Source organism: Taudactylus pleione, unplaced genomic scaffold (assembly GCF_031769625.1).
Source record: "Taudactylus pleione unplaced genomic scaffold, aTauple2 ptg000015l, whole genome shotgun sequence".
Lineage (NCBI taxonomy): Eukaryota > Metazoa > Chordata > Amphibia > Anura > Myobatrachidae > Taudactylus > Taudactylus pleione.
The window spans coordinates 5,344,829-5,358,573 of record NW_028284417.1 but is presented as its reverse complement, the minus strand read 5'-3'; the positions used below and the strand labels follow the sequence as shown (position 1 = coordinate 5,358,573).

The 13,745-nt window shown below is 41.9% G+C and overlaps 1 protein-coding gene across 2 annotated transcripts in view; it reads right to left on the bottom strand.

The window, feature by feature from the left end:
- KCNQ5 (potassium voltage-gated channel subfamily Q member 5) overlaps nucleotides 1-13,745 on the bottom strand; it is a 791,832-nt gene that overhangs the window by 59,765 nt on the left and 718,322 nt on the right. For both annotated transcript variants that reach the window (XM_088471354.1, XM_088471348.1), the window contains one exon: nucleotides 6,355-6,575. In XM_088471354.1, coding sequence (XP_088327480.1) covers nucleotides 6,355-6,575 — 221 coding nt within the window. The remainder of the gene's footprint in view (nucleotides 1-6,354; nucleotides 6,576-13,745) is intronic.

Genomic DNA, 13,745 nt, shown 5'->3' with positions numbered 1-13,745 from the left:
TGGTTAGAGCGATCGTTTCACATACACATTCACGTTTAGTGGTCCAGGGTTAAAATCCCACCACAGCCCTGATTATTTTACATTCAATGCTCTATAAAAAATTTTTTTATAAAGTGCAGTGATCCATCCGCAATTGTCGGGTTTCAGATGCACCCACAGGTGTTGGGGTTCAGGCCACATGATTTCCTGTTGAATAATGTTGCAGTACTGTGCTGAAGGCACTACATAGCTCTTCCAACTCCCCCACACCCTGCAATGACACACCCATACAGTTATAGGGTGCAGGCGCTCATGTCGGGTGTCAGGCGCACCCACAGCGTCAGGGGGTCAAACAGGTCACAGCATATTGTCTTCAATGGTGAGAACCGCTAAGGTTACTTAATTGAAAGCTGTTGGTGCGTCTAAACCCCTGAACCCCAACACGTGTGGGTTGTGTCTGAGCCCCTGAACCCCAACATGCTGTGGGTGCATCTGACTCGTCTGAGCCCGACTCTGTGGGTGTGTGTCATTGCAGGGTGCGGGGGACTTGTGGAGCTATGCAGTGCAACAGCACAATACTGCAACATTATTGAACAGGAAATCATGTATTCTCATTGAACACTGAGGTTGCGTTTGAGTCCCTGAACCCCAACACCTGTGGGTGCATCTGAAACCCGACAAGTGTGGACGGACACATCTTTATATAGAGGAATGAACCTAAAATATAAAGGATTACAAAATAATATCGGGATGTGGTGGGATTTGAACCCTGGACCACTAGCATGTAAAATGATCACTCTAACCACTAGGCCACATCTATTTCACATCTGTCTACTGAATGCTTGTGCATTCCACCCATTTGCTGCCGTTAGGGAGGGCGCAGTGAGGGAAGCATAATAATACTAATAATGATATTAATAAAAATGTGTCTTCCTTTCAAAATATTATACTAGTACATGTAAACACAGTACCCCAGCATTAGTGAATATTAATTAATCCTGTCTCATTGAAAGCTGTGCGTGCATCTGACCTGTCTGAGTGCCTGAACTCCAACAAGCTGTGGGTGTATCTGAGACCTCTTTAAGCTCCTGAACCCCAACACTCTGAAACCCGAGACGAGTGCCTGCACCCCATAACTGTATGGGTGTGTGTCATTACAGGGTGCGAGGGAGTTGTGCAGTTATGTAGTGCCTTCAACACAATACTGCAACATTATTGAACAGGAAATCATGTAGTCTCATTAAAAACTGAGGTTGCGTTTGAGTCTCTGAACCCCACCACTCACATTTATCAATGCCCCTGGCTGTTTTGCACCAGATGCAGACTTGCATTTTATTACTGTATACAGTACTGTGGTTGCGTGTGGCTGATTAATACTGCAGTGTCCTTTTTCAGTGAGACTAAAAATCGCAGTCTGTCTCAGATTCTCATACAATACATACTGTACTTTAGTTTATGTCCAGACAGTAATTGGCAGCTGAACTACAAATACTGTATAAAGAAAATATATATATTTTTTAAAGGTACATGACTCGCACACAAACTGTAATGATTTAAAACTTTATTACACATTCTTCTACAGCTCTGATTCCATGATGAAAACGCTGTACTATGTACCGAATCACAGGTTCTGTCAGCCAATCATCGGGTGGCAATACAGAAAATGCATTGGATATCTGACGCATATGCAGTGTAGTTTAGGAAAAGTGACACCTGGTGGACAAAAGGTTGTATTACATGCTATGACTTATTCCAGCGCCATGGTACGTTCCGTTGCAATCAATACTGAATGGTGTACCGTATGGCGCAAGATGCAGGAGGGGGAGAGGTACTGTACAGTACTACCTAGGGGCAGAAAGACCATCCATCAGCCATGCATGATATATTCTATTGTAAAGAAACAGTTTATTGGTCAACATGGTCACAGACACCATAGGATGCGCACACAGCAAATAAAAAGATCAGGGAGGGCTGTGCTTCTTATGGTTCTTTACAGAACAAATATGGGATACCAAATATTAGTCCTTTTGCCTATCTTCAAGTACGACATTTTATTGATTCTCTCCCCTGGCTCCATCAACCGTTCTTTGTCTACCCTTGACACTCTATGGCTTAATAGCCCTCTCTTGAAGGGGCTTATCTTTGTCCTATATAACTGTTTGCTTCATACTAAGCTACAGTACCTATCACACCAAATAATGAACTTCAGTGGGAGATAGATTTAGGGAAAACACTTGGTCTGTGGTGAGAGAGAGAGTATCTAGATCTTCTATATCCTCCATAGTCAAGGAGAATGCATACAAGGTATATTATAGATGATGTTTAGTATCCACTCAGTTAGGGAAAATGTACGGCTCTGCTACAGACCACTGTTGGAGGGGCTGCAGCGAAGTGGAATCTTATTTACATATTTGGTGGTCATGTCCAAAGATAGCCAAGTTCTGGGATGGGGTTCCTCATCTCCTTTCTGAGGTCCTTAAGGCACCAATATACAAGTCTCTGTGGTCTTTTCTCCTTGGCTGCCCACTAGAGGGATTGGATAAATGTGCTGACAAGCTCTCCATGCATATCCTGAATGCAGCTAGGTGCTTGATTACTGGACATTGGAAATGCACAGACCACCCTTCATGCCAAAAGCTTTGCAATAAAATATTGGACCTTGCAGCCATGGAGAAAATGTCTGCTTTCTTGCATAACTACTCCCATGGATTCATTTGGGTTTGGTTTGTTTATAGTAGCTTTACGCCCCATGGAGCCCTTCCTTTGGGCTTCACTGACCTTTTGCTTTCAAAGTCTTAGGGCCTCACTCTACAGCTATTTTTTCTGGCAAGCCCTTCACTCTTTACCACTCTACTGGACACTGGGAACTTTCTATTTCTACTTTCTACTATGACCTCCTCCCTTCCCTTATCCTTCTGCCTCTCTCTTCCCTTATCTACCTCTTGTTATAATACCACTCGTGGGCAGATTTGTTTACTGCGCCCTTGTACAATATCATTCATGCCCAGGGAATTTTTTGTTCACCTCATTTAGTCTACTAATGTGTATTTTGGTATTGTTCTTGCCTCAAATATTTTCATATTTTCGAATATTTTTGTGGTTCTACCTGTTTTCTCTTGGTAATATTTATGCCTCTACATGGCCTTTTGTGTCGTTTACTGTGTTTATAGAAAATTCTAAACAAACACGTTTAAAAAAAAAAAGCTAATCTCTTCAGTTCTATGCATCAGAATAACAAGAGATGCTATTTGGATATAAGGAGGGTCAGTGTATAAAATAGGGACACACGGGAGGCACGAAGCATTGACTTGAGGTAAACATCCTTGTAAAAAAGTTTATGCTTAAAGAGACATTTAAGAAAGGCAAGATAATAGAATTTATGCTCACATTTAATTAATTTGAAAATTACTAATTTCCATCACAAGAATATAATATAATAGCAAATAGAATATAAGTACATTAATATTGCTATAAACAAATAATAATGTAATAATAGTCTAAAATGTAAATAAGAGCAATTTCCAATGCTGAGTATGCACCAAGTTTGATATTCAAATTCTTATTAAACCTTACATTGACCTGTTAGTGCTTTCATAACTTTAAATGCTGCTTGGTCCTGCAAGTTATCTCATTAAGGGGAATATTTATTACTTATTGTATTTTAGTCCCGATAATTATGATCTCTTAAAATGGCAATAAAAAATTAAGGATCACCTGTGTTAAAAAAAATCCCACATTCAGGGACAGTGGCTCAGATAGGAACCCGTCACTGCAATGTGTTGGGAGTAAAGTGATCGTTAATGAGATCACTTTACTTCTGGGTTTGGGACCTGGTCGCATGATCATTAGACTGATCATACTGTATGCGAGCGGCCATTGCCGGGGAGGTATCCTATGGAGGATCCCCTCCCTTTAAATTATACAAAATGTAGCTCTATGGGGGGATGCTTTTGCAGTCTAAAATGGAGGACTGCAGCAGATATTGGACCTCATTCAGAGACGCTCGCAAAAAGCGAGCGCTCGCTCTGAATGAGGGCGGATGCTTTTTTTTACAGCTGGCCTCCTGGCCGCTCGCTAAGCTGTGGGTCACAACCATCGTGACCATCGGGCTTGCAACGAGACCCTTGTGGTAGGGTCTCGTCTGCCGCAAGCCCCAGTGAGCTTCCTGCTCTAATAGAGCAGGAAGCTCACTACTGACATCACGAGTGATGTCAGTAGCGCTGCCCACAAATGGCAGGCGTTCATTCAGGAACGCCTCCGTTTGTCCAGCCACCCCCCCTCGGCCTACAAAACGGGGCAAGCTGTCGATCAACATCGACAGCCGCCCCGTTTGTAGCTAGCCCCGGAGTGAGTGAATTTCTCACTCCGGGGCTTGCGCGGCGCGTGTGCAGTGCCCCACCATCGACCCGCTTGCAAGCGGGTCTGAATGAGGACCATTGTGTCCTTTCTAGATACTTCCCGGGGATGCTTAATAGTGCTCTCTAAGTATTAGGTTTTATTAGTGTCATTCACAATAAACTAATTTCCAATTTACTCTATACTCATGTATTTTAATACTATACTTATGTATTGTTATAGTATTGCCAATTCACTAAATATTGATTATTTAAATACTTCTATATTATCATTATGTGCTATATAGTGGAGCATTATCCTCTATTGCCAAACTTCACACTATAATCATGTAAGTTATGTTATGGAGTGCTGTTCTTTATTATTGTGATTTGCATAATCATATGTAGTATTTAAGCAATGCTATTCTTTAATACTATACTTCACAGCATAACTGTATTATCTAATGGAGTTCTGGACCTCATTCAGACCTGCTCGCAAGTGCTGAGCGCTCACAAGCGGGTCGATGTTTAGGCCCTGCGCACGCGCAGCTGCCGCACTGCGTGTGCGCTAGCCCCGAAGCGAGAGAGAAATTCTCTCGCTCCGAAGCTCACTACAAAAGGGGCAGCTGTCGATGTTGATCGACAGCTTGCCCCGTTTTGTAGGCGTGGCGGGGGGGTGGTTTCACAAACAGAGGCGTTCCTTAAGGAACGCCTACCATTTTGTGGGCGGCCACACTGACATCAGCAGTGATGTCAGTGGCGAGCTTCCTGCTCGATCAGAGCAGGAAGCACCATGGGTCTTGCGGTTGTCGAGACTCAACCTTAGGGTCTCGTCGCAAGCCCCGATGGTCGCGCAGCTGACCCGCAGATAACCCACAGCTTAGCTAGCGACCGGGAGGCCGCACTTCAAAACCCAAGCAGCCGCCCACATTCAGAGCGAATGCTCGCATTTTGCGAGCGCCTCTGAATGAGGGCCTCTATCCTTTATTACTGCACTTTGCGCTATAATCATGTATGTTATCTAAAGGAAAGTAATACTCTATTACTGTAATTTACAAGATAATATATGTGTTATTTAATCAAGTGATGTCCTTTATTACTATACTTCACTATACATGGTAATACTTTATTCATGTACGTTCTATAATGAAGCACTATTTATTATTATTATACTTCACAGTATAATTCTATTATTTATTGAGTTCCTGCTTGTTCCTGCTAAAAAATAGCACTGCCAAGAACTATCCTTTATTACCACAGTATACATCACAGTAAAATTGCAGTACAGACATTCCTCACTTAACGACCTACCTGTTCAGCGACCGTTCGGACTTACGACCGGAACTCTGACCAGCTAACTGTAGCTTGCACTGATACAAAAAAAATTAAAATACAGACTCTGCCACGAGAGAGGGCCGTGCCTGTGCCTCCCATGAGGGAAAGAACGGACGGGGATGTGGCACGCTCTCGGAGGAGGTGGGGCACACACAGGCACGTGTCACCCTCAGCCTGGGTCCTGCTGTTTCCCGGCCACTATACGTCCTCGCTTAATGACTGATTCTTTTAACGACCGAGTCGTAGGAATAGAACTCGGTTGTATAGGGGTCTATTTGCTAAGCAGTGTTAGGACACAGAGTGAAAAGTGATAAGAAAGTGATAAGGAACCAGCCAATCAGCTCCCAACTGTTATTTTTGAAGCACTGCCTGTGAGATGACAGTTGGGAGCTGATTGGCTGGCACCTATACACTTTCTTATCACTTTTCACTCTGTCTCCTAACACTGCTTAGTAAATAGACCCCTAAGTGAGCAATGTCTGTATCTAATGAAGAAATATCCTTTATTAAAATGCTGCAATGTAAAATCAGTGTGTTATGTAATGGCATAGCATAATTTATTATTATACTTTATTAATTATGTATATTATGTAATGGGGTGCTAATTTTTATTACTATACTTCACAGAACAAATAGCATTATCTCATGGTGAGGCATCCTTTATTGCACACTGTAGTCATGTATATAGGGAAACAGAAGCTCTTACTATCGGTCACTGGTTTCGGCTGTGAACTCTTCAACCTGAGGGAAGGGCGAAAGCGTGTTCTATCATTGAAGCTCCAGCTCTTTTGGACTTTTGTGGGGCTTGGTTCTGTGGCCACATCAGTGCTGGGGGAACGGCGATCTCCAACTGATGTCTGTCTGCTCTTTATACTTTGCCCTCTTGGGCTTGCCATGCGCACACGCTCCTTAAAGCTTAACTTCTGGCTGTGAAAGAAAATTACAGTGAATCAAATGTATTGCACTGAATTTGTTACTCCATTAGAGATAAAAGCATCAGTGATAGACCAGTATACGACTTTGTAGTGTGCACATTCAATACTCTTTCCTTTTTATTTTTTATGAACTTATGAACTAATCCTTACGCTTCATTTGTGCAGTCACTTCACTAAAACATTTTATAATGCAATCAGAATAACATTAGTACAAACATAATGCAGAGTTCAAATGATGCTTGTTATGGTAATTTAATGACAGATTCACTTGTGAATCAAAATGCAGAAAAAGTATATTAAATATTGTATGTAATATAAGTAAATAAACATGCAAGTTAGTTCACCGCAGGCAATTATATATTTAATAAACCATATCCTCATGCAATGTGCACTTATTTTTATTTTGCAGAAAATGAAACATTTCAATGTTGTATTATTTCTTTATATAAATATAAAATTATGGTAGTGACCGCGATTGAATTGTATATATTTTCCCAAGACCCCTGGCTGGTACTTTTCTTACTAAATGGAAGGAATATATATTCTCTGTATAATGTTTGTTTTTATTATTTAGAAGGAAATATCTAAATATGTAATACACCCGCATTTTTGAAAGAATGTTTATAAAAGTACTTCCTCCGTTTATAGTGATAGAAGCCATAAATTCCTGATCCAGCATAATCCAATGTGTTCAAATAATCCACCGTCTTTTGCTAACCTGGTGTGGTCTATATTACTCAACTTTCCAGCTGCCAAAGAGGTGTGGACAGCCACAGGAGTAAGGATGGGAAAATTACTGTACAATGTGTACATTAATATTTTTGCAAGCTAGTTACAAGCTCTTACCTGTGCCTACCTGACCGTTAAAGTGTCAAGTTCAACTGCAGCGCTAATCTCTGCAAATACTGAGCTCAGAGCTAACAAAGAGAGAAGTGACGGTCTACCTGCTTTAGGGCCTGATTTAGAGATGGACAAAATCCTGATTTTTACATATTTGAGCATATAACCCGTGATCTGCGCATGCGTCTAAGTCACAATACACATTCGTCAAGTTTAGTCACTGTTGTCGCTCACAGAAAGCATTTATTCGCAAAGTGGTTGCCACTTAGAGACTGTTCGTGGGCTAGGGGATGGCATCTCAAACGCATGTGTGTCACTACCATCAGTACTTTTCATCAATGGCAGGAAACCATTGACAAAAACCATCAATGGTTAGAGCCACTGCAGGGCATCACTAGCCGGAACACGTGACATCAGCAAAGTCAATTGTAAACGGAGGTCGGCCTAAGGGGCGTGCAGTAGCGTGACTCAGAAAATAAATCTGACCGTCGTGATAGATGGCAAAACTCTTAACCATTGATAAGAAATCATTGATGGTTGCTTATTATCAATGGTTGATTATCCCTTAATCTTCGGACAGGGTGGCACTGATGTATGTCCTCTGGAGAATTTGCTTCAGTGTGTTTGCAGTGGAGAACAGTGGCTACTGGAGTCTGTGTAAACCTGTCAGAAGTTTGCAGCAGGTGACAGGTTAGATACAGCAGGAGGAATTACACGCAGGTGTAAGTAACTGTACTGTTCCCTACTAGTAACTTAAGTTGCATGTTAATCTTCCTACAAACTCCTGTAATTTATTGACAGTAACCTGCCAAGAGACGGACCATTTTTCCTACTTTTGAGTCAATTATCACTTTTTCTTCTTTCTTCCAGAATTCCCCTTTGTTGGCTCATATACCTATTTCTCTGAAATATGTCATTAATAAGACATTACTGCTGATATACTGTATGTATATGTCTTGGGGCTTTTGTGTTGGTAGCTGTACTGTATATAAAAGTGTGCTATTACACAGTATTCAGGTGACTGCTGAGGAGCATGTCTAACCTACCCTGCCCTTCAATAGTGAGTATTTGGGGCAGGGCCTGCTACTGTATCTTATTCTCAGATTCTGGGGTAGGCTGAAAGATCCTATCAGAAAACACTAAAAAGGTGTTGGTGCCTTTGAATCGGCTCTTCCAGCCGCTCAGAGAATCTCGATTTTGATTGGAGAGTTGGTGCCTTTGTATCGGCTCTCCCAGCCTCCCAGAGAATCTCGATTTTGATTGGAGAGCTTGGAAATAAGCAGCTCTGCTGGCTCTGCCTAGAAAAGATCACTGACACCTAAACCGTAACGGCATAAGCAATTTATTCTATATATCATACACAATGTATCGCCAAAACAATTCACCCATATCAAACCATGGGTATCGATATTTGTGATAGATCAATGCCTGATCCCTACACTAGAGGGAGTGGAATCACCTCACCTCTCCCCCACTGGATTAGCCACTGATGGGATTATATATTCTATTGTAAACTAAAGATATTCCAAGTATACATCTTTTTTTAGATTTCTTATGTAGGTGAACTAGAGGTACCAGCAGGCCCTCAATGCCCCACATGCTGGTACTATTGTTTTTTTTATGTACCAACATGCAGAGGAAGCTTGCTGGAACCTCTAGTTCAACTGTAAAGGACAATATTAATTTATCTATTTTTTACACAATCAACTTGCTGCTTATATCTAGAACCAAGGAGTACAGTGCCCATTGTATATGTGCCAACACTTCGATATATTAAAGTTCCAATGTACTTTGATAAGGATTGCTCCTCATTTCCTATATATACAGAATATGCCTATGCTGTTGGACACATAGCTTTTGTTAATTTTGTACGTCTGTCAGTTGGTGTGCTGACATGCTTGGCGTCCACCATTCCAAATTTGTTTAGCATTGCCTTGTCTCAATGTATCCCTGTTGGTCTATAGTAACAGTCCCGGTATTCAAATTCTGCACAATTTGAATGTCGACAGCAGTAGTTAGTGCGCTGACCCAAGTTATTTTAATCTGAACTTGTTACTCAGCAACACTTTTACTTTAGCAATCTGGCTTTCTTGGCCTTCAAGCTATAGATCATCTACAAAGTCCCTCTGTGTATCAGCGGTGCATAGGGTATTTGCAGTTATTGTTATTGGTTGTACTGGCATGTATTCTGGTGGGAGTCTCTAAAATGTGTCATGTTCTTATGGACGCTGGGGAGTAAAGATGCGCATGTCAGAGACCGGACTCCTCCTGAATGAGCAGCACCAGATCCCAGTGACTGGCTCAGTTCCACCTACAGGATGCTGGAGGGCGGCAGCACAGGAGCACACTCCTTCCAACACCAGCCTCACTCAAGACTGCCATCCATCACAGGAATCATCAAGAACATCACATTACATTTGATGTCTCTCTCCAGCAATGGAAGACAATGACAGTTAGGGAAAGACACTTTGTAAAACAAAGCATCAACATTTTATATATGTTCCAGTCCACATTCCTGAAAGGGAAAAATGTGAGCATAAGAAATCAGACACTCACTCAACATTTCACTGGAAGAATAAACTGGACTGACTAAAGTATTATTTATCAGAGTCCTGACAAAGTGATCTTCAGTGGCAATTCTGATGGTCCTCCCTGAACTAAGCATATCAAAATCACATTTAGTCCCACAAGCCAGAAAAACAACTGCACATGTTTTCCTCTTCCTTCCTCTGCAGTTGGATACAAAAGACTAGGTATTTTCATGCTTCTTAGGCCTTTGTCTTGGAAATCATGACTAATAGTAGACTTCCATTCCTGCTTACAGGTTGGTCCTAGATTATGAAGTCTCTGAGGTATCCAGCAAACTCCTTACTAAACTTTCTAGGAGGTTTCGCCTTGTTGCTCCTCATAGAACTCATGTTCCCTGAATGGTTGTTTAGTTTTGTAACCTCACTCTTACTAGACACACTTTCAGGCATATCCAGGGATACACGCCCCTGTGGCAATATGACATTTCTGTTAACACTAACTAAAGTAGACTTGTGAAATACAAGGTAAATAGCTGTTCTCACTACTTCAGCCCAAAACTTCTTCAAGATTTGAATCACAGAGCATAGTTCTAGCTCTCTCAAGAAATGGTTAGCTGATGCTGGATGCCATTTTCTCTTAGACACTTGGCTAGTTCCCTATTCTAGTATTTGCCTCCGTTAACAGATCTTTCAGCTTCTGTCCTGTTTGGTTTTCAGAGAAATTCTTGTACACTTTGATCTTACTTGTTACTTCATTTTTGTTCTTCAGTAAATAAAGATGTGTCATCCTTGTAGCATCATCAATAAGTGTCATGAAGTAATGCCTGTCATTCATTGATTCAACCTCCATTAATTCACACACGTCAATATGTACTAACTCCAATGGAACTTGTGCTCTAGATGCAAACTTAGGAAATGTGCTACATGTTTGTTTGCCTTTCGCGCAGCTCTCACGTGCTGGTCTTTCAGGATTGTCCTTCAACATCCCAGTCAATATACCATTCTGAAGCTTCTGTCATAGCCTAGATGCCCCAACCGCCTTTGCCACAGTTCCATTGATTGGCTGGATTTCTCGGTGACCATTGCATGGCACTTCACAGTGTCAAGGCTATATAATTGTTGGCATCTGGTTGCTGCAGAACAACAGTCTCTCTTTTGTTTATACTGTACGTAACACACCAACCCTTTGTAAATTGGACTCTGTATCCTCTCCGCTCCAGAACATTCACAGCAATCAGGTTGGTTCCTAGGTTAGGTATAAAACTGTAGGTTTTCCACAACAGTGATAACTGCTTTGCCTCCCACATTTAGGGGTCTATTCATTATCACTTATTTTATACAAAAGCATACAACTGAAATGCCTTGTGTCTCCTGAGTCCATATACCAACAGTCTTTATGGTGGCTGTCTGCTACATTCAAGGATGACTCATTTCCACTGTCACTTTAGTGAGGAGGTGCCACTTGATACATTCAGACTGCAATCTGAGGCTTTGTGTCCCAAATTGTGACATATGAAACATGTGATCTTAAACTTTTTAGTACTCTGAACTCTTAGACAAAAGAACAGAATTCTCAGTATTGTTTCAGTGGGTATGCGCTCTGGAACTGTAACAATTTTGCATGTATCATCTCCATGGTTAGCTTCATAGTGCTAGCCTCTAATGCCACTACCAAAAAGTCGTACTCCTGCATAAAATTTTGCAGCAATGCCATAAAAATTAACAGCTGAGAGATGGATAACATTCTGTCTATGTAGTCATTAATATTTTTACATGCACTAAGCTTTGTTGCATACAATGTGTGCCTCAGTTTTATTTTCCTCATTAAGCCTTTATCTTCATAAGCCATCTACAGCGCTAATCACATATCATAAGATATAATAGAACTTTCCTGCGGATTACTAAATAAACATTTGACTCCACCGCTAGACCAATTGTCCCCATAGCTCTGTCAGGTTTTGGATTGTCACCACAACTTTGCATGGCAAACCTCCATGTAATGTAAATTTCAGCACCTGTCAGCTTTTCAAAAGCCATGCTGCCCTCTGCACTGTACATTTCTATCACTGAATAGAGGTCTGTCCTGCACTCAGTCAAATCCCCTTATTCCGTGTCGTCTGCGACCTTGCTGATTTTGGTATCAGCAAATATTACACCAAGGGTGTCTGGTGTTTGAGCAGCCAAATGTGTGCATGAGGATGGCCTTGGAACAGATTCCAGTTGTATTAGCCTTCTGGCTAGAGAGATGTTAAATCTGGGAATAGATGGTAACTGCTAGTAACATTACATACAGGCATATCACAGCTCTAACAGCAATAGACAATCTGTGTGGAATATAGCAGCCTGGAGTTTAGGGTAATACTAAGCATTGTATGATGGGCATGAGCTGGGTGAGTGCACAGGAGGATGATAGCCCCAAAGTCCCTCTGTGTATCGATTGTGGTATAGGGTCCTTGCTGTTATTGGCTGTACTGGCATGTATTCTGGTGGGAGCCTCTGGAGTCTGTCCTGTCCCCATGGATGCTGGGGAGTAAAGACGCATGGAAACGCTGTGCAAGTGCATGTCAGAGGTCGGACTACTCCTGACTGAGCTGCACCGGGTCCTAGTGACCACCAGCTCAGTTCCACCTACAACCTACAGCATGCATTTATTCTTCCACTTGTAGTATAAGCAGTGATCAGTTTTAGAAAGTACAAAGTCAACTTCTAGCAATACACTGCAAGCTTCATGTACTGTACCAGCAGCAGCCACACATGGCAATCAGATTGATTCCTAGATCTGACACAAATAGTAAATCTGTGACAATTGTTTCGTCTTTGATCCTCAAGTGCACAGTAATTGTCTTGACTTTCGTTGCATATATGACTTTATCTCCAATTCCCCCAACGTTTACAGGATCACATAACTTTAGTGACTTGAACCAACTTTCATTAGAGCAGAAGTGCCATGTGGGAATCTTTATAGTGACTGTCAACTACATTTAGGGCCTGATTCAGCAGTGACCGCAAATGCAGCTATGTACGCAGACCGAGCAATTATTAGCCATTGCGAATGCGTATAAGCCGCAATGCATGTGCACTGCGATTAAGCTTGCACAGAGGAATCCATTGCAGAGTGATTGACAGACTGGGAGTATTTGGGGGGGGGGTGACGGGGGAGTGGTCGGAAATATGCAGACGTGCATGACTGTTTGAACGCCATTGCTTGGGTGTGCAAGAATTAGCCACTGCGATTGCGTACGAAGCTTAAGAGCCACTGCATGCGAGGAGACATGTAGTTTCTGTTGCTGGCCAGACTTGGTGTAAATACTGCGTACCTGTGCGATATGCATCGATGGTACCGATGTTTATGTAGAAGAGCAACATTGGATCGATGTGAGAAAGCAGTAGTGGGCGTCTTTATGCAGGCTGAGCTGCTGCGTTGCGTGTGAAAACGCAGCTGCGATCGCTGCTGAATCAGACCGTTAATGCTGACTCATTCCTTCTGTTTGCATGACGAAGTACCATTTGGCTCACTTGTTTTACATTCTGAGACTTTGTGACACTTGAAGCTTTTTGGGCTTTTTGGGTTTTTGTGCCATTTGTTAGTAGAATAGAATTCTCATCATTAGTCTCAACAAAAAAGCTGCAGTAGCTTGGCCTTTACAATCTCCGTTGATACAGTAACTTGTCAGCGCATGACTCCAAAGCTACTACTAGAAAATCATACTCTGGAGTAAAATGTGCAATAATCTACAAATCTGGCAAAGTCTCTACCAGGATTTGACAGGTGCTCCCCATAAATGCATTGCTGC